This window comes from Mus caroli, chromosome 10 (genome assembly GCF_900094665.2).
Source record: "Mus caroli chromosome 10, CAROLI_EIJ_v1.1, whole genome shotgun sequence".
Classification (NCBI taxonomy): domain Eukaryota; kingdom Metazoa; phylum Chordata; class Mammalia; order Rodentia; family Muridae; genus Mus; species Mus caroli.
The window spans coordinates 14,172,178-14,191,170 of record NC_034579.1 but is presented as its reverse complement, the minus strand read 5'-3'; the positions used below and the strand labels follow the sequence as shown (position 1 = coordinate 14,191,170).

Genomic DNA, 18,993 nt, shown 5'->3' with positions numbered 1-18,993 from the left:
GTACCAATTTGTCTTAGTCAGGGTTTCTATTCCTGCACAAACATCATGACCAAGAAGCAAGTTGGGGAGGAAAGGGTTTATTCGGCTTACACTTCCATACTGCTGTTCATCACCAAGGAAGTCAGGACTGGAACTCAAGCAGGTCAGAAAGCAGGAGCTGATGCAGGGCCATGGAGGGATGTTCCTTACTGGCTTGCTACTCCTGGCTTGCTCAGCCTGCTCTCTTATAGAAACCAGGACTACCAGCCCAGGGCTAATTGAGAAAATGCCTTACAGCTGGAGATCTCATGGAGGCATTTCCCCAACTGAAGCTCCTTTCTCTGTGATAACTCCAGTTGTGTCAAGTTGACACAAAACTAGCCAATACAACTATACTCACATAAAGTAAATAAATAAATCTTTTAAAAAACTTATTAGACAGTTGTTTATGTGTGTTAGCAAAGCAGATTCAACATAATGACTTAAATTCCTGCTTGTTTGGTCTGTGGCATGTGTCTCTGACTGTCACTTTACATCCTTATAGCATATGGCTGTACTCACCCTATTTTCATACTTAGGTCTTAATGAAGCTGGTGTTAATGCAACCAAGAATTTAAGACAATGGAAGAGCGAAAAGCAAAGAGGAAGAGTCCCAAGTCTTTCAGTGCCCACTCTACTCAGGTTGTTAATGCCAAAAAAAAAATGCCATCCCAGCTAGTAAAAGCACAGGGTTTTCAAATCCCACATCGCAGTCAGCTTCTCAGAGGCCAAAGTTAAAAAGGTGAGTTCTTTGCTTTATCATCTTCTTTGCTCAACCTTTTTTCCTCTTGTGATTTGACTTTTTTTCCAGTGCTGCAGATTGAACCTGGATCTCCACACGCATTATTCTCCACCTCTGAGCTACAGTCTCAGTCCAGGCTTTCACCTAATGCAACAGCCATTAGTTTTGTTGGGATAAAAAATTCAGAAAGGAGTTTTTAAGCCTGGAAAGATAGCTCAGTTGGTAAAACTCTCGTCTCACATACCCGAAGGCTTAGGTTTTATTCCTAGGACCCATATAAAAATTCCTGGGAGGTAGCTCATTCCTGTAACCCCAGCCCTGGGGAAGACAAGAGGATTCCTGTGGCTTGCTGGCCAGACAGTCTAGTTAACTGGGGAGAGCCAAGGCAGTGAGACTCCCTGTCTTGAAAAGGTGCTCCTGGGATGAGATCTAAGAACATCCTCTGACCTCTACATGCATGCACACAATCAGGCACATACACCCGGCCACGCACATCCTCATGCACAGACACGTGTGTGCATAAAGGAAACAAATTTTAGTAAGTAGACTTTTATCATTTATGCCCATTTTCTTTTTTTGGGAGGTGTTAATTGGTGAAGTTATCTGGTAGATTAAAAACGTCCAAATTTGAAAGAATAAAAATACATTTGCTGTACCAAAACTTTAAAAACCATAATGGATTCTCTCTACTTTAGAGTATGGATATCATGAAGATCTTTTTAAGATGTACATTCTGAGTCCGCAGGAATGGGTCTTCACATGATCATTTGTAATAAGGTCACAGGTGAGGTAAATGGACAACCCTTGTGGTATTTCTTGTCACCTTGGTGAAGGCCAGGGCCACCTGGGAAGCAGATGTTCAAATGGAAAAATGCCTTCATCAGATTAGCCTGTAGGCAAGGCTGTGGGGCGTTTTCTCGATTAGTGATGATTGATATGGGCGGGCCCAGCCCTCTGCTACCCATGAGAAGAAGGTGGTTCTGGGTTGTATAAGAGCAGGTTGAGCGAGTCAGGGGACAGAGTCGCTCCATGGACTTGCTTCAGTTCTTGCCTCCAGATTTCTGCCTTGAATTTTCTACCCTGACTTCCTTCATGATGGACTCTAAACTGTAAGTCAGTTAAACCCTTCCCTCGATAGGCTGCTTTTGGTCCTGCTCTCTATCACAGTAAGAGGAAGCAAACTGAGAGACTGACTACAATGATTTAATTCCGTATAAAATACCATTAAGAACGATACAGGCCTGGGGCTGGGGTGACTATAATGACAGTGCTTGCCAGACGAGCTTGAGGGCCTGAGTTTCGATCCCCAGCACCCGGGTAAAACTCGAGCTGTGGCAGTGCACATCTGGAACTCTAGCACCAACAATATGGAGAGAGGGACTCAAGGGGCTTGTGGCTCTGGTAGTCTGACCACTATGGCAAGCTCTGGGTTTATGAGAGAGGCTGTCTCAAAAATAAGGTAGAGAGCAACAAAGGAAGTTACCCACACATACATGCACACATGTATACATACAACCATGTACATGCATGTACCATATAACACACACACACATGCTATGCAGGCCTTTTCTTGTGAAGAACTGTTACCGACTGACCATGAGTTCTAAATTGCTTTTATTTGTTTTTTGCTTGTTTTGTTTAGTTTTGAGACAGCATCTCACTCTGTTACATTGGTTGCCTGGAACTCACTATGTAGATTAGGCTAGCACAGACCGTGAACACATAGGAATCTCCCTTCCTCTCCCTCCAGAGTGCTTGGATTAAAGAAGTGCACCACCACCCCAAGTTGTTTTTTGGTTTTTTTTGTTTTTTTAATTTTATTTGTATGGGTGTTTGTCCTCATATGTGTTTGTGCATGCTTCATGTCTTTGGAGGTCAGAAGAGGGTATTGAATCCCTTGGAACTGGAGTTAGACAGTTGTGAGCTGCCATGTGGGTGCTGCAAATTGAACTTGGGTCCACTGGAAGAGCAACCAGTGCTCTCAGCCACTGAACCTTCTCTCCAGCCTGAATTCTAAGTGTAAGAGTTGTTAGTTTCCTTATCTCAACCCATCCACAGGCTCACACTCCTAGACCTTCACACCGAGGTGCACATACAGATACATCTCCCCTATGTCTCTCATCCTTGTGAGTATGGTTGTAAGGATGAGGTCTTCATTCATGGGTGTATGAGAATTGAGTGCTGGTGATAAGTATAGAGGCTACTGAATCCAGAGTCTATAGGACTAGGTAAAGAGAACACATTCCCTTTTGCTTTTTAAGCTCTGCCTTGGCTAGCACCGTGAGAAGCCCAGCTGACTCCGAGCTGTGTGAACTTCTCCCTCTCGCTCTGTTTTATAAGATAATATAAATTTGCATGGCATCATCTCTCTAGTGTTTAAGAGCCTGGAGTGTAAATGTATGCTACAAGAATTAATGAAAGGGCCCCCAAATGACTTTCTGAGGAAATAGCAGCTAGACTGAGACCTGAAGGTTTCATGAGCAGTGGCCTGACAAAGATGGCTCTGGATGTAGGCTCAGGACCCAGATGAGAAGACAGAGAGTATGCTTGTAGGAGACTAATGAGATCATGGGTTAGTTTTTTGTTTTATTTGAAACGTTGTAGCCCTCACTGTCCTTGGACATATTATGTAGATCAGGCTGTTCATCCACCTGTCTCTGCCTCCTCTGTATCAAGATTAAAGGTTCGAACAACCACACTCAAGGAAATTAGGGTTTCTTAAGGGTATTGGATTTAGGCAGGCCTTAGTTTTTGAAGGCGTAAATGATGTGACCTGGCATTATTTAAGAATGGACTTGTCTGCCTCATGGAGAGGAAAGGGGACCAGGACCAGGTGGGCCAACTGGAAGGTGTGGGCAGTTGTTAGCTTAAGAGACAGGAGGATGGCAGTGGCTAAGGAGGACAGTAGAGAAGTTAGATTGTATCAGTCAGCTCAACTTCGAAAACTACATGAGGGGGCCAGAGGACCGAGGCAGAATTCGGGATGATAAGTTCTTGGTCACGGATTTTAAATGTCTTTATCCTAAGACTAAGCATTGCTAGAGTGCCGTCTTCAGAACAGGAACCCAAAAACATCTCACCCAACTATAAACAGTTTATAAACTGTCAACGGCATTTAGAAAGGAGAGTGCTTGCTGCATTTTACTGTGAAGTGAAAAATACAAAATAGGATACCAGAAAGATTTACACTCAATACCTTTTCTATCTAACAAAGCAGCACTTGCCCACACTTACTAACATCTGTATGTTTCCCAGGCTACACTTTAGACAGGTGAGAGTTTTTTTCACCACCTCTTTTTGTGTGTTGCTAGCTTGACGTTTCAAGTTTTCATATTGACTTCCTCTGATTTTTTATTTTAAAAAAAAAAAGTTCATTTATTTATCTGAGCAGTTAAACAGGAGTCTAATCTGGAGCACCTGAGAGATCTAACCAAGGCTAATCGCATCACTTCTGCAGGGTGATGAAAGAAAAGAACAAACCTCCTGGAGGAGAAGGGAAGGGTGCCCAGTCCACACCCATCCAGCACTCCTTCCTCACCGACGTCTCGGATGTCCAAGAGATGGAGCGCGGCCTCCTCAGCCTGCTGAACGATTTCCACTCTGGAAAGCTGCAGGCGTTTGGTAAGACACCCACCTGCTTCTCACTGCTCTGATGCTGCCTTCTGCATGGCTTACCCTTCCTCTAGTTGGCTATGTTCTGTGTGTGCACGTGAAAGCCAAAGGACACCTTTGCGTGTCATTTCTCGCACCACACACCCTGTTGTGTGAGGAAGCGACTCTCTCTCCAAGTATCATATTCTGTAGTCAGAAGTACGGGGGAGCTAGATGTGCTGACCCATGCCTGGAAAGTAGAGGCGGAATGGAAGGATGAGAAGTTCAACTACACAGTGAGATTGAGGCCATCTGGTCTGCACTAGACTGCCAAAGAACAAGTAGAGCAGGGGGGCTGGGTATGTGTGTGCCTCTGCTCCTTTGCTCATAGTTGGTGGGTTGCCTAGAGCTTACTAAATCCTTTGTTTAACACCCAGCACTGCATAAAAGCCAGACAAGGTTGTGTACACCTCTAATCCTACCACTTGGGAGGTCCAGGAAGTTCAAAGACATCCTCTGCTACATAATGACTTTGAAGACAACCTGGGCTCCGTGAAACCTGCCTTAGAAACAGCAACAACAACAACAAAAGCAATAAAAGCACACACTCAGTGCTAGGCAAAGGGGGAGGGGGGACATATGGTGTATAAACATAAAATGTAAGAATTTTAGACTTTATTGTGATGGAATATAATTAATGGGAGAGGTTTGTTTGTTTGTTTGTTTGTTTGTTGTTGTTTTGTTGTTTTTTCAAGACAGGGTTTCTCTGTGTATCCCTTGGTTGTCCTGGAACTCACTCTGTAGACCAGGCTGGCCTCCAACTCAGAGATCCACCTGCCTCTGCCTCCCAAGTGCTGGAATTAAAGGCGTGCACCACCACTGCTCTGCGAGCTTGCTTATTTATTTATTTATTTATTTATTTCAGGGAGTTTTTTAGGGCCAGAGACAATGGCTTAGTTGTATAAGACAGTTTGCTTCACAGCCATGAGAATCTGAGTATGCTAGCAGCTGTGTAAAAAGCTGGGTATGGGCATGGACCCATCTGTAAAACCAGAGATACAGGAAGCAGATTTCTTTTTTTTTTTTTTTAAAGATTTATTTATTTATTATATGTAAGTACACTGTAGCTGTCTTCAGACACACCAGAAGAGGCTGTAAGATCTCATTACGGGTAGTTGTGAGCCACCATGTGGTTGCTGGGATTTGAACTCAGAACCTTTGGAAGAGCAGTCAGTGCTCTTACCCATTGAGCCATCTCGCCAGCCCAGGAAGCAGATTTCTGGGGCCTGTTGGCTGTCAGCTTTGGTCCAGGTTCACTGAAAGACCCCACCTTAACGGATGAGGCAGGAAGTGATGGGACAGGAAACCTGACGTTCTCTAGCTCCTGCTTGCAGCGTGCACAAGTACATCCCTGTATCCTACATGACACCATACACATATGCACACACATTCACAAGGGAAGGGTGGCTGGAATGTTAGGGTAGGATTGCTATTATGGAATAACTAGACTGAAACACTTATTTGAATTAGATTCTAGGCCCCCATGTATGTATGGTTGTTTATGCCCCTTCGTTCTTCATAAGGCAGCCTAATCCACTTCTGAAAAACCAAACCATACCATATAACTTATCTATCTCAAATAATAAGGGAAGTCTTTATCATTTGAATGAATTTAGACTTAATTTGTTCAATTTGCTTTTGTCTTTTGAATGAACTGGACTCCAGCTACTAGGATTACAGGCATATGCCCTGACACCCTGTTTATACAGGGCTGGGATTGAACTCTGGTCTTTGTCATGGTTAGATAAGCGTTCTGCCAACTGAGTTCCATGCTCAGCCCGTTTGCTTTGTATGGCCTCCTGTGTTGTAGGCAGGCCTCCAGCTCATTCCATAGCAGAGGCTGCTCCTGGAGTCCTGATCTCCTGGCTCCACCTTCTGAGAGCTGAGCTAGAGGAGTGGGGTGCCACACCCTGCTCTCATTTTGTTTTAATAGAAGTATCTAGGATGCTTTCCAGGGACTATCCTTCCTTCTTTTATCGGGAGGTTATAAAAGAACCTTTCCTTTGGGTTCCCATCAGCAGGGAGCATTACCTTTCAGTGTTTGTCAGTCAAGTGAAATTTTTAAAATGACCGGCAAATTTAAATTTCCCATGTCTACTTGCTAAGTAGTTGAGTTGCTCATTTTTTAACATGGAAACAAAATATTTTTTTTAAAACTTACTTTTCCAAATATATTTATGTCTGTCGATTTCGTGATAGTACATTTAATCTTGTGGAACTGTGGGTTTTGTGTACACACATCTCTCTTGTTTCATGGTTTCTGAGTCTTTAGTCCTTAGTAATACTTATATTTGACAAGGAAGCTAGACTCAGGCCTGTAACCCCAGTAATGGGGAGGCTAAAGCAGGAGAATCAAGAATTCAAGTCCAGGTTGGATTATATAGGCACCCCCGACTCCAAAAAAGGTGTATTATTTTCTTCACAGAAAATTTCATCCACCTCATGCTCCACCCAACCCCAACAACATGGTATCCCAGAATGCTTCACTTCTTCCACTCTTTCCTGCTCACCCCCTTTTAAAAAAAATTTAATCTTTTTCTTACACTCCAGATTTTATCCCTCTCCCTATCCAGACTCTGACTGTTCCATATCCCATACCTTCCCCCTTACTCCTACCAACCCTGTCTCCACAAGGATGTCCCCACCTCCCCACCTCCAACCCCACCAGACCTCTCCATTCCCTGGGGCCTCCAGTCTCTTGAGACTTAGGTGCATCTTCTCTGACTGAATCCAGACCAGGCAGTCCTCTGCTGTATATGTGTTGGTGGCCTCATATCAGCTGGTATATGCTGCCTGGTTGGTGGTCCAGGGGTCCAGGTTAATTGAGACTGCTGGTCCTTCTTACAAGGTTGCCCTCCTCCTCAGCTTCTTTTAGCTTTTTCCTAATTCAACCATAGGGGCCACCAGTTTTTGTCCATTGGTTGGGTGTAAATATCTGCATCAGACTCTTTCAGCTGCTGTTGGGTCTACTCCATAGCCTCAGTAGTAGTGTCAGGCCTTGGGGCCTCCTCCCTCCCCACTCTTTCCCGGCTCGCTCTTTCTAGTGGCGATTCCCTTCCCTTAAGATCAGGTGATTGGTTTGATTGAAGTCCTTCCTCCCCCGTCTGTGCTGTCACTAAGCCCTGGCTGTAAGTAATGCCATGAAAATCCCATTGCTAGGCAGTTTCTTTCTTACTAGGTCATTATTTTTCCCCATCTTAATGCCTATGAGTCCACACTGACACCTATAAGGTGTGGGCATTTATCCCCATGTGTTAGGACTTTTCTCAGGGATCCCAGTAGGAAATCCCGAAGCCTTTCCTGGCTGCTAACTCATCTTTCAACCTATACAACATGTTCTTTTTGTCTTAGGAAGCTTCTGTTTTCTCAAGCCCTGTTTTCACATAGGTATGTCTTCCTCCCAATTTTCCTTTGTCAGGTCTACATCTCTGTATTCATCCATTCATTCATTCATTCATTCATTCACATTCACATTCATTCTCTCTCTCTCCCTCTCTTTCCTCTCCTTCCCTACTTCCCTCCCCCCCACCTTCCCTCTCTCCCCATGAGTATACCTTGTCAGGGTTCCAGATGCTGATAGACACACTATGACAGCACACCTGGCTGTGTTTCAGCTTCAGCTGAATTATAGTATATTCTTGCAATATATTTAGAAAAAAAAGTTTGTTTTAATTGGAGTACCAAGAGGTTTCAGAAGCTATACTTAAACCAGATGACGGTATAGACTATATCATGTATATGTAACATGTTAGTTGTCGGAGCAGGTAAAATCTCACCACACTGGACCTAAGTCAAGCAATAATGGGACTTGTGCCTTAGTGATGTTGGCTTGCATTACCGTATATATTATTGAAAATACTACAGTGTATAATGTAATGCATCATGCTTCATAAATATTTGCATTTATATTTCCTAAAGGAAGAATTTATAATTGACTGGAAAAATAATTTATGGTTGAAATTCTTAGAGAATCCTATACTTTACTCGAAATACTACAAAAAGTTGGCTTTCTCAGTTCAATGGGCAGTTGTCAACATGGACATAATTATGATGCTATTGCTTCTATATTCAATATGACAGTGGAAGAAAAAGTACATCTTCCCTACTTGAGGAATTATTTTGCTTTAAAAATAAAAATGGTAAAGCTGGGTGTGGTGGTGCACGCCTTTAATCCCAGCACTCGGGAGGCAGAGGCAGGCAGATTTCTGAGTTTGAGGCCAACCTGGTCTACAAAGTGAGTTCCAGGACAGCCAGGACTACACAGAGAAACCCTGTCTTGAAAAACAAAAACAAAAATAAAAAAGGTATTTTATGCACAATTTTATTTTAGGGCCCAGGGTCATTTTTTTAGGTTGGTCATTGTTTTCCTAGCCAAAAATTATATCTGCTCTCAATAGCTAAGAGGCCAAGCTTGGAAGATTTTGAGTTTGAACCAGCTTGTATTACCCTGTCTCAAAAAAATAAAGTCAAAAGGGAAATAAAAAGAATTATAATTATGGACTGGCGAGATGGCTCAGTAGGTAAGAGTACTGACTGCTCTTCCAAAGGTCCTGAGTTCAAATTCCAGCAACCACATGGTGGCTCACAACCACCTGTAATGAGAGCCGATGCCCTCTTCTGGCACGTCTGAAGACAGTACAGTGTACTTATGTATAATAATAAAGAAATCTTTGGGCCGGAGTGAGTGGGGTTGACCAGAGCAAGCAGAGGTCCTAAAAAATTCAATTCCCAACAACCACATGAAGGCTCACAACCACCTGTACTCATATACATAAAATAAATAAGTAAATCTTTTAAAAAAGAAAGTATTACATTTTTAAAAAGAATTATAATTATACACACAAAATAGTTATTAATAAGTCAATTTTCAAACAAAGAAAATGGATTTCTTTTGTGCACCTGGAGTTTAAGAGCTGTTCCTTGAGGTTATAGGCTTTAACACTAATCTTTGTTAATGTTCTGGAATGTTCCCCAGGAAATGAATGTTCCATAGAACAGATGGAGCATGTCCGGGGAATGCAGGAGAAATTAGCTCGCTTGAATTTGGAGCTCTACGGGGAGTTAGAGGAACTTCCTGAGGACAAGCGGAAAGCAGCCAGTGATGCAAATCTGGACAGGCTACTGTCGGACGTGAGTGGCGTGCTGTCGGTTACTTAAGAAACATCTTTATGCAACAACACACACACACACACACCACAATTCACACTTTAACTATCAGTGAGTTGTTTATACAATTCATAGGGATTTTGCAGTCATCACCACTGTCTAATTATAGAACGTGTCACCTTCCCTTAAAGGAGCCCATGCTTGGGTTTCTTTCTGTCTTGATGAGCAGGGCTCAGTGAGCTCTTCCTGCAGATGGCATTGGACAGTGTGTGCCCACACGGTAGGGGTGGGAGGGTCTCTTACTTAGTGTGGTACCCTCACAGTTCATCTTTATTGCATTTGATTCTTGTTAAAGAAATACAGAAGAAAATGCTTGAATTTAGATTTATAGGAGCATGTATTATCATAATCCTGGCAAACTTCTAAAGGAAATACTTGCTTCTGAATATTTCACATATGTGCCTGTATTATATAGAGACCTTATGTATATGCAGATCTTAAGTACATAGAAGCCACTAGTCAAAAGATCTCTGCCTGCCTTTTATATAAAACCCACCATGTCTTGATGACACCCCAGGCCCCCTATTTTTAAATCCAGACCAGTGTTTGGTCTTTACGGCAATTTAGAACATTGCCATGTCTCTCAGTCTGCTAGAGCTACCGTCGCAAAGTACAGTACACCGGGGGTCAAACAATAGAACGTCCTACAATTCTGGGAGCTGGAATGGACGATAGCTAAAGTTGCCTAAGGTTTTCATTGTGGGTATCATCTTAATGCTCATTTAAGTTTTCTCCTGCACACACCTGTCCAGTTGGTCATGTTGAGGTCATAGTGGATTGGGGCCAGCCCAGTGACCTCATTTTAATTCCGCTGCCTCTGTTTAAGGCTCTGAACACTGCCATCCTATGACTGGGAGCTAGAGTATTTGAGTTGGGGATGGAGGGCCCCACCCTGCTCATAGCACCTTGTCAATTTGCCTCTTTAAAACCTTTTTTAGGGGGCTGAAAAGCTGACTCAGCGTCTAAAAGTACTTGCCGCTCTTGCAGAAGACCCAGATTCTGTTTCCAGCACCCACATGGCGGCCCTCGACCCTCTCTAACTTCAGTTCCGGGGATCTGAAGCCTTCTTCTGGCCTCTGAGGGCACCAGGCACACATGTGCTGCACATGCTTACATTTGGGCAAAGCACACATACCCATAAAATAAAAATAAATATCTAAAACCTTCTTTAGGGAGCTAGGGAGATGGCTCAGTTGGTAAAATTCTTGCTACACCAGTGTGAGGGCCTGAGTTCAGATCCCAGTACCTGTGTGTAAAGTGCCTATGATCTCAGCACTAGAAGAGCAGAGACAAGGAGATCTCTGAGGATTACAGGCTGCCCTTTCTTGCTGATATTGTGAGCTTCAGGTTTGGTGAGAGATCCTGTCTCAAAGAAATGAGGTGGAGAACAGTTAAGGAGGACACCCAACCGTGACCTCTGGCCTCCTTATGTGCAGGTTCACAGCAACTGATGCGCACGCGAACATTTTTAAAGAACAAAGGAGAACAAAGGAGAAGAAAAATCTCTTTCTACAACTTTTCTTTTTCTTTTTGTCTTTCACTTTTTAAAAAAAATGTATATAAGACAACTGTCTGCCCACACTTTAAAAGGCCAGCCTGGGCTATATGAGACCTCTCTCAAAAAAAACCAAATGAACAGCCCTTCAAGCCTGTGCCTTAAGTGTCATCTCTGCCATGTATTATTTGGTCTCACCAAGTATTCAGTTCATGTCTTAGGCTCTATTTTTCTTAAATATAAGTTTAATTTGTATACCTTTAGAGCATTTGGAAAAATAACTAACTAAATTTTAAACCAGGAGGTATAGTGCAAGGCTAGCATCAGTTGTACTTGGTAACAGCAGGTAGTCTAGTTACTGTACCCACCTACCATCCTTTCTTTTTTTAAACTTCTTTGAGGTATTGGAGATTAAGCCAAGGGCCTCATGGATGCTGAACAAGCACTCCACCACTAAACTACAGCCCCAGCAAACATCTCTTTACTTTGTGTTTCTTCTAAAACTAAAGGTAGTGTGGTCTGGATATCTGCATCCTTCTAGAACTCGTACTTTCAAGTCCTCACTCTGAGGGTGGTGGCAACAGGCGATGGGTCTGTGGAAGGTAATTAGGTCAGGAGTGGGATTAGTGTCCTAGGAAAAGAGGCTGAAAAGAGACACCCCTCTGTTTCCATTCTGTGAGGACACAGTACAGGGTGCTGTTCTGTGAGCCAGACACCAGCTCCTTTAGCATCTTAATCATGGACGACTGCTCTCTAGAACTGGGAGAAATGAGTTTCTTTTTCTGCAAACCACGAATTTAATGATATTTTATTATAAGAACCCAAATAGACTAAGACAAGGGGTGAACAATTCTACTTTAAAGCGCTAATTGAATGACTTGTAAGATATTTTTGTAATAAAAGTTTTAAAGATGGTTATGGAGATGGCATTTTTGTTTTAAAAAAGATCCAACTATAAAAGCTAGGCATGGGTCCAGCAAGATGGCTTAGGAGGTAAAAGTGTTTGCAGGGTAAGGCTGGTGAAATTTCAACCTGAATACAATTCCTATAGCTCATGTGAGAGCAGAAGGAAAGAGCCAACTCCACAAGGGTATATCCCCCATGTGTGCTGCCTTCACACACAAGCAACACACTACACACAATAAGGATCAGACTTCTGTTAAAAGAACCTAGAGGCACACATCTGTGCACTTAGCACTCTGTAGGCTGAATCAAGAGAATCACGAGTTAGGGCTATCCTGGGCTGCATAGAGTTCAAGGCCAGCCTCTTTCAAAAAGAAACGATACACACACACAGAGGAGGTTGTCAGTGTTATACATGATTTTAAGAATACTTGTAAAGCTTGTAGCCTGTATCATTTGCTTCTTCTATTCTGTCTTTGTGGGCAAGCTGCAGTGACTTTACACTTGCTTTGTAAAAAGGATTTCCTAGCTTAGAGAATTTTCTGAGAATTTCTTTAATAGTTTGCTCTTTCAGTTAAAACCTACGTGGAGCTATTTTAAAGCATGGTTTACAATGACTTATTAGTATTTCTCTTGTAAAATTAATACTCAATTTGTTTCTTTGTGTTGCAGTTAGAAGAATTGAATTCTTCTATGTATCCTTGCCTACTATCAACAGTATAAAGCTCAAAATCTATTTTTCCGGGTAAATAATTTCTACCGTATCTTATTTTATTCACTAGAGGTATATCTCTTCCCCTTTAGTTTCCAGATCATTTTGTTTCAGGGTTTTGCATGCTGAAATTCCATGTCTGCTTTGTTCTTTGTTTTATATTGTTTTCATATTCTTCAAAACAATTTGAATTGTTACTGTTCAAGTGATACATATTATGTAGTAGACTGCAAGAATTATTTTGACTCTTAGATTCTGAAACAATCTGGCAGAGATCCAAAGATACACTTACTGTTATTACTTATGGTACATAAAATTGGAATTGAAGACCAGTAACACACAACTTTTAAGGGATCCTTCCACAGCCTATGAAGTGAAGCGAACGCAGTGTAGAGTTAACTTGAAGGAAAACATCGAGACACAGGTAGGTTATTTTGATTTTGATATTTCAGACTGAAACAATGACTTAGGGAACTTTTCAAACTTTTTTTAAAAAGATTTATTTATTATTAGAAGTAAGTACACTGTAGCTGTCTTCAGATGCACCAGAAGAGGGCGTTAGATCTCATTACAGATGGTTGTGAGCCACCAGGTGGGTTTTTTTTAAAACATGTTTATAAACACGATTGCTAGTACATAAGAATCCTATGAAATGATCCTGCCGTCAACATGCTTTCATATGAGAGGAAACACACTCATAGCATGAGATAGGACTTTTGAAATGTGCTTCTTTACACACGTTAATAGCATGACATTTCACACATTCGTTAACATCCTTAAGGGGCTTCTGTAATACAAACTGCTTCATGTAATGGCATGTGTGAGGAAATTTCTAAACAGTTAGAATATACAGAAGTTAGAATTGCAGCAAGTCAATCCTGCTGGAACGTTTTATACTCTGACTAAGTGCTTAGCCTGTGCTGCTGCTTTGAGCTTGGGTATGAGTATGAACTCTACATGCCATTCTATCTGTCTGTCTGTCTGTCTGTCTGTCTATCATCTATCTATCCATCTATCATCTTATCTGTCTATCTACAATCCAGCTGTTGCCCCTCTCCCACAGTTCCTCATCCCATTCCTCCTCCCCGATGCCTCTTGAGAGATGCTCCCCCACCACCAGGCCTCAAGTCTCTCTAGGGTTAGGTGTGTCTTCTCTCTGTGGGCCAGGGCAGTCCTCTGCTGTGTATGTGTAGGGGCCTCATATCAGCTGGTGTATGCTGCCTGGTTGGTGACTCCTGGAGCTCCCAGGGCTCCAGGTTAGTTGAGACTGCTGGTTTCCTATGGGGTCGCCCTCCCCTGCAGCTTCTTCTACCTTACTTTACTGTCCAATGAGTCTTTCCATATGTTAACTCTCAAGCCTTCCAACTAGACAGGACTTTGGATGGCCATGCCTCTGTCTGTCTGTCTGTCTATACTGCTGACGTGATGTTGTCCTCAGTGTATTTAGATCACTGTGTGAATTGGACCTTGAAAGGTGGGCAGTGGCTGAACAGTTTAGGACTAAGAGGAAAATAAAAGGTCAGGGACGTATGCAGGAATTCTGTTTTATTCACAGTTTTCTATTTATTTGTTTGTTTGTTTGTTTTATGTGACTACACTGTTGCTGTCTTCAGACACACCAGAAGAGGGCATCAGATCCCATTACAGATGGTTGTGAGCCACCATGTGGATGCTGGGAATTGAACTCAGGACCCCTGGAAGAGCAGTCAGTGCTCTGAACCGCTGAGCCATCTCTCCAGCCCTATTCACAGTTTTCTTAAGGGATGATGGAGATTATAGAAAAGATTATAGAGTTGTGATAATTACTTCAGGTTTGGTTTCATAAGGAAATTGTTTTGCCAAACATGGCAAAATAGCATCTTTAAGGGATTGTTGTAATCCGGTTAGTCTTTTAATGTTCTCATTCCACTGCTTCCTCGCCATGGAAACGAGTCTTGCTGTATTAAAATAAACCTGGACAGACCTGATGTTACGGTCTTATAACCCCAGCACTGGAGGCTGAGGCAGGAAGATTTGGAATTGGACAACTACATTAACTAGATCCTAAATAAATGTTTTTAAGCTTGAAGTCATACACATAGCATAACTCTCTACACTGGGCTCCTGTTCAAACACCACAGCTTGGTAACACCACAGCTTTCCCTTAAGCCTCTCCTGTTCTCCCTCTGTCCTTCCCTCTGTCACTTACCCCATTTTTGGGGGGTTTCCTGGTTACTGAGTGTAAATTCCTGAAATTGAAAAGAAATACTTGCTTTCAAATGAAACTCTTCTTAACTGATGAATCCAGACAGAAACTGCATTTGGCAGATGCACAGGATGTCCCCAATGCGTCCAGCAGCTAAAGCGCTCTGCAGCCTCCGTCCTTCCCAGCTGAGTCCAGTAGTAAAATCATCTTCCACCGCAAACTCTGAGTCATGCGAATGCACGTGCAGTGATCCTGCTCACACGCCGCTTTCGTCCACGTGCTCGCTGTAATCCACCGCTGTCCGGGGAGGCCTCGTCAGGAAATGGGGTACAGAGGTGTGCTGCTGTGCTTGCTTCTGTTGCCTTAAGGGTTATACTTGAAATGCATTGTGCTAAACCTTTGGTGGGGCTGAAGGATCTGTCCTTGCCGCCACCACACTGACCCAGCGCCTTTGTGGCACACAGGTGTCCTGTGGTGGCCCAGCTTCTGTTTACGTCAGACAATCAGTACACACGCAGGTGTGTTTCCCAATGGCCAGTGACAAATGTTTAATAAGTACTTGTGAGATCTGCTATTTTTAATAAAGTGATTGTTTTAAATCATCGTCTCTGTTTTCTGTTTAGAAGACTTAGTAGTCCTCAACCTGGAAACAAGGGTTCAAGTTTCCAAAGTACACTGTGTATAAAATATGAGGATGTTGTAGGGGGAGGTGCTGACGACCTAATTGGTTCTTGATTGTGTCAATCGAAGGGTAAAGGTGAGACTTCCTGGTCCCAGAAAAAAGGACTGGGGAAAGAGGAAGGAATTTTGAACAGGCTTTTGGAGCAGGAAGCATGCAAGAACCATAAGATCTTGGGGTGGCGGAAACAGAGGCCTCCACCATCAGTGAATGGCTGAAATAGGCTAGCTGGTAAAGTTAGGGCAGGAGATTGTGTGCCCAGCAACTGGGTTACCTGACAAGTTCTACAGTTGTCTGAGTGTTTTCAAAGGCAGGCAGGCAGACAGAGAGGCGGGGTTCGGGGGAGAGATTGATTATGCTGGGCTTGGCAAAGCTAAGGGAATCGGGCTTTTCCAGGAGTAGAGCTAAGCCGGGAGCACAGGCCGTGTCCTGGGCAAAGCAGGGAGCATGCTTTTAAAATTACACGCACCAGGATTCTGTGCATTCCATACCTTCTGCGTGTTAAATGCTGTCGAATGGAAGTTCATGGCTTTAAAGGCAGCCCTTGACTTGGATCCGCATTTCTCCTCCCATTAGCTTTCCACTGTGCACGTACTCAGCTTGAGTTCACCTTTCATTTTCAGTGTAACCCATGAGGCTGTGTTGTTACCAGTGGGCAGTGACTGCATAAGGAGTAATAGAAGCTCACAGCCTAACAAAAGATGCTTAGCACGAAGGATGCTAACAAAGGTCAGCAGATAGGCTCTCCTCATTTCTTTGTGTCAGTGATGAAGATCACACTCAGGACTCACGAGTGCTAAGCAAACACTATCACTGAACTACACCAGCCACCTTTTTAAATATATTTATATATATATTTTTAAATTCTTGATAATTTTATGTGTATCCAATGTGTCTTGATCATAGTACCCACGCCACCCCCAACTCCCTCCTTCCCGACCTCCATACCTTCCCTCCCACCTTCATGTCCTGTTTTATTTTTATAATTCACTGGATCAGCTTAGTGCTGCCTATGTGTGCGTGGATGTGGAGCCATCCACGGGCAGCCTACAAATAGCCACACCCCTAAAGGATGATGACTCCCACTCCCCCAAGAACCAAGTTGTGAATAGCTCTGCAGCTACGGGGGATGTCTTGCTAGCTCCTCTCTTGTCCACGGGGGACTGTTGGCTGGTTTGATCTTGTATAAGTCGCCATAGTGCTGTGAGCTTACTGAAGTGACCACGTCATGTCTAGAGAACAGCATCTCCCAGCATTCCTCCCATCCTCTGGCTTTTACATTCTTTCTGCTTCTTTTTCCAAGATGGTTCCTGAGCCTCGGAGCAGTTGATATAAATAGCTTATTTAGGCTGAGTACTTGACAGTCTCTTACTCTCAACACTTGATCGGTTATGAGATTGCTACACACTGAAGCTTCTCTGTCCAGGGTTAAGAGAAGGCTCTATGTACATAAACATAAATATTTAGAAAGTAATTGGCAGCAGTAGGTACTCACCTTCTATGATGTTGGGCTTTCAACTATGTTTATAGTACCAGACATGAATTCCCTGCTTCGGAGCAGGCCTCAGATCCAATCCAAAAGCAGTCGGTGACCCTGTGACAGTCATGCAGTTATTGCATCAGTGGGCACATCTTGCCTGCTGGGGTAGTATCAGTACGTAGGACTCACCACTGTGCAGGTCTGTAAACTTCTGCAAACTTTTCTCTAGCACTGTAAAAACTAGACTTCAGGAGTGAAATTTCCAGGTCAATTCCAATCTGACTTTTCTATGTGTTCATCAATAGGTCCTACCTTTTAGCTGTGGTGAGTAACTAAAAACAATGATAATGAGTTAGTTGGGGACCCCCTGGGTCCTTTCTGACCAGTCACTCATGGGAGGTATCCCATACATGACACTGAGAATTTCATGTAAAAACTCTGTATTCTGGCAGAACATTGCCCACTCCTGTTGGAACTTGTTTTAAAACTGTTAAAGTGAGTTTACACAGCATAAGGCCTTTTCATACATTCTTGGTTGTGTTTGATTTCCCCCATCCCCCGCCATACACCACAACATTCATTCCTGCTTACCCATACTGTAGCAACCCCCCCCCACCCCAACACACACTTCCATATCACATTTGCTTTGTGTTCAGCCCCTTAAGACCTCCTAGCCCTTATATGGCTGTTTCCTGACCTCAAAATCCCACACATGAGAGAGTCATTTGTGCTCAGGGCCTGGGTTACCTCAGTATCCTATTCTTCAGTTCCATCCATTTGCCAGGAAATATCAGGATTTCTTTTTCCTAACGCCTACATAAACTGGCGTCATGTGTGTCTAGGCTATTCATTTCTTAGCTGATGTCAGTAGAGAAGGAATCCCTGTGTTAGACTGTAGAATCCTTTGGGTGTATGCTCAGAAGTGGTACAACTGGGTCATACGATAGTTCTTTTTTTTTTTTTTTTTAAGATTTATTTATTTTATATGAGTACACTGTAGCTGTCTTCAGACACTCCAGAAGAGCACATCCGATCCCATTACTGATGGTTGTGAGCCACCATGTGGTTGCTGGGAATTGAACTCAGGACCTCTGGAAGAGCAGTCAGTGCCCTTAACCTCTGAGCCATCGATAGTTCTAATTTCAGCCTTTGGAGACCCCTCCATATGGATTTCCATAGTGGCTCCAGCAGTTTATATTCCCACTAACAGTGGATAGCCATTGTCCTTCCTCCATAGGCTTCTCAGCATGTATAGGCCTGGAGATAGCCATTCTGATTAAGGTAAGATAGAATCTCAATTTTAATTTCCCTTCATGCCTGGCCACTCTTAGAACATAGATGTTGCAAAATCATTGTATTTTATTGAGTTACAGATGATCTCCTAAAATCTACTGTTAGAGCAAGCTATTTTAACTTCGTTGTGTCTCCGTTCAGACTTCATCCCTGGATCTTGTTTAGCCTCACCATTCACAGGATTTTTAACTTTCCCATGCTCGAAGTATTGTGAAATCTTTCTATGTTAAATTCAAAAGAAGTGGGAAGAGGGTGGCTTTACGATAAGTCTGCCTTATCGTAAGCAGTACTCAGATAAAGTACTGAGAAATACTTTCTCAGTACTTTAAAATTGCTGGCTTGTGTAAAGTTAAGCAGAATTTGGCAGACAGCAGCTGTGCATTTGTCACCTCTTCCCAGCGACTTGAAGGCCCTCGAGATCCAGCTGCAGCTGCCTCCGACCAGCGGCCAGCAAAAGAAATCCACCTAGAACTTGAGAGAACAGAGGGAAGGTGACAGACAACCTTTAGGAGCCTCCTGAAGCAAAGACGGAGGTTGGCCACTGGAGCGCAGCACTGAGCAAGGGACACCGGACCTGTGGGGCGTGGTGGCAGCGTGTGTTGTCTTGTGTGTTGTCTTCCCTATGGAGATGGGGGCACACGTGCCCCACCTGCCTCCCTAGGCTGTGAT

At 43.2% G+C, this 18,993-nt stretch overlaps 1 protein-coding gene across 1 annotated transcript in view; it reads left to right on the top strand.

Annotated features, from left to right (window-relative positions):
• Positions 1 to 15,471, top strand: part of Ccdc28a (coiled-coil domain containing 28A) — an 18,642-nt gene extending 3,171 nt beyond the window's left edge. The window contains 6 exon segments of the mRNA XM_029482830.1: positions 558 to 672; positions 675 to 760; positions 4,218 to 4,381; positions 9,387 to 9,541; positions 12,648 to 12,670; positions 14,975 to 15,471. Coding sequence (XP_029338690.1) covers positions 601 to 672; positions 675 to 760; positions 4,218 to 4,381; positions 9,387 to 9,541; positions 12,648 to 12,670; positions 14,975 to 15,029 — 555 coding nt within the window. The 5' untranslated portion in view covers positions 558 to 600 and the 3' untranslated portion in view covers positions 15,030 to 15,471.
• The last annotated feature ends 3,522 nt before the right edge of the window (positions 15,472 to 18,993 follow it).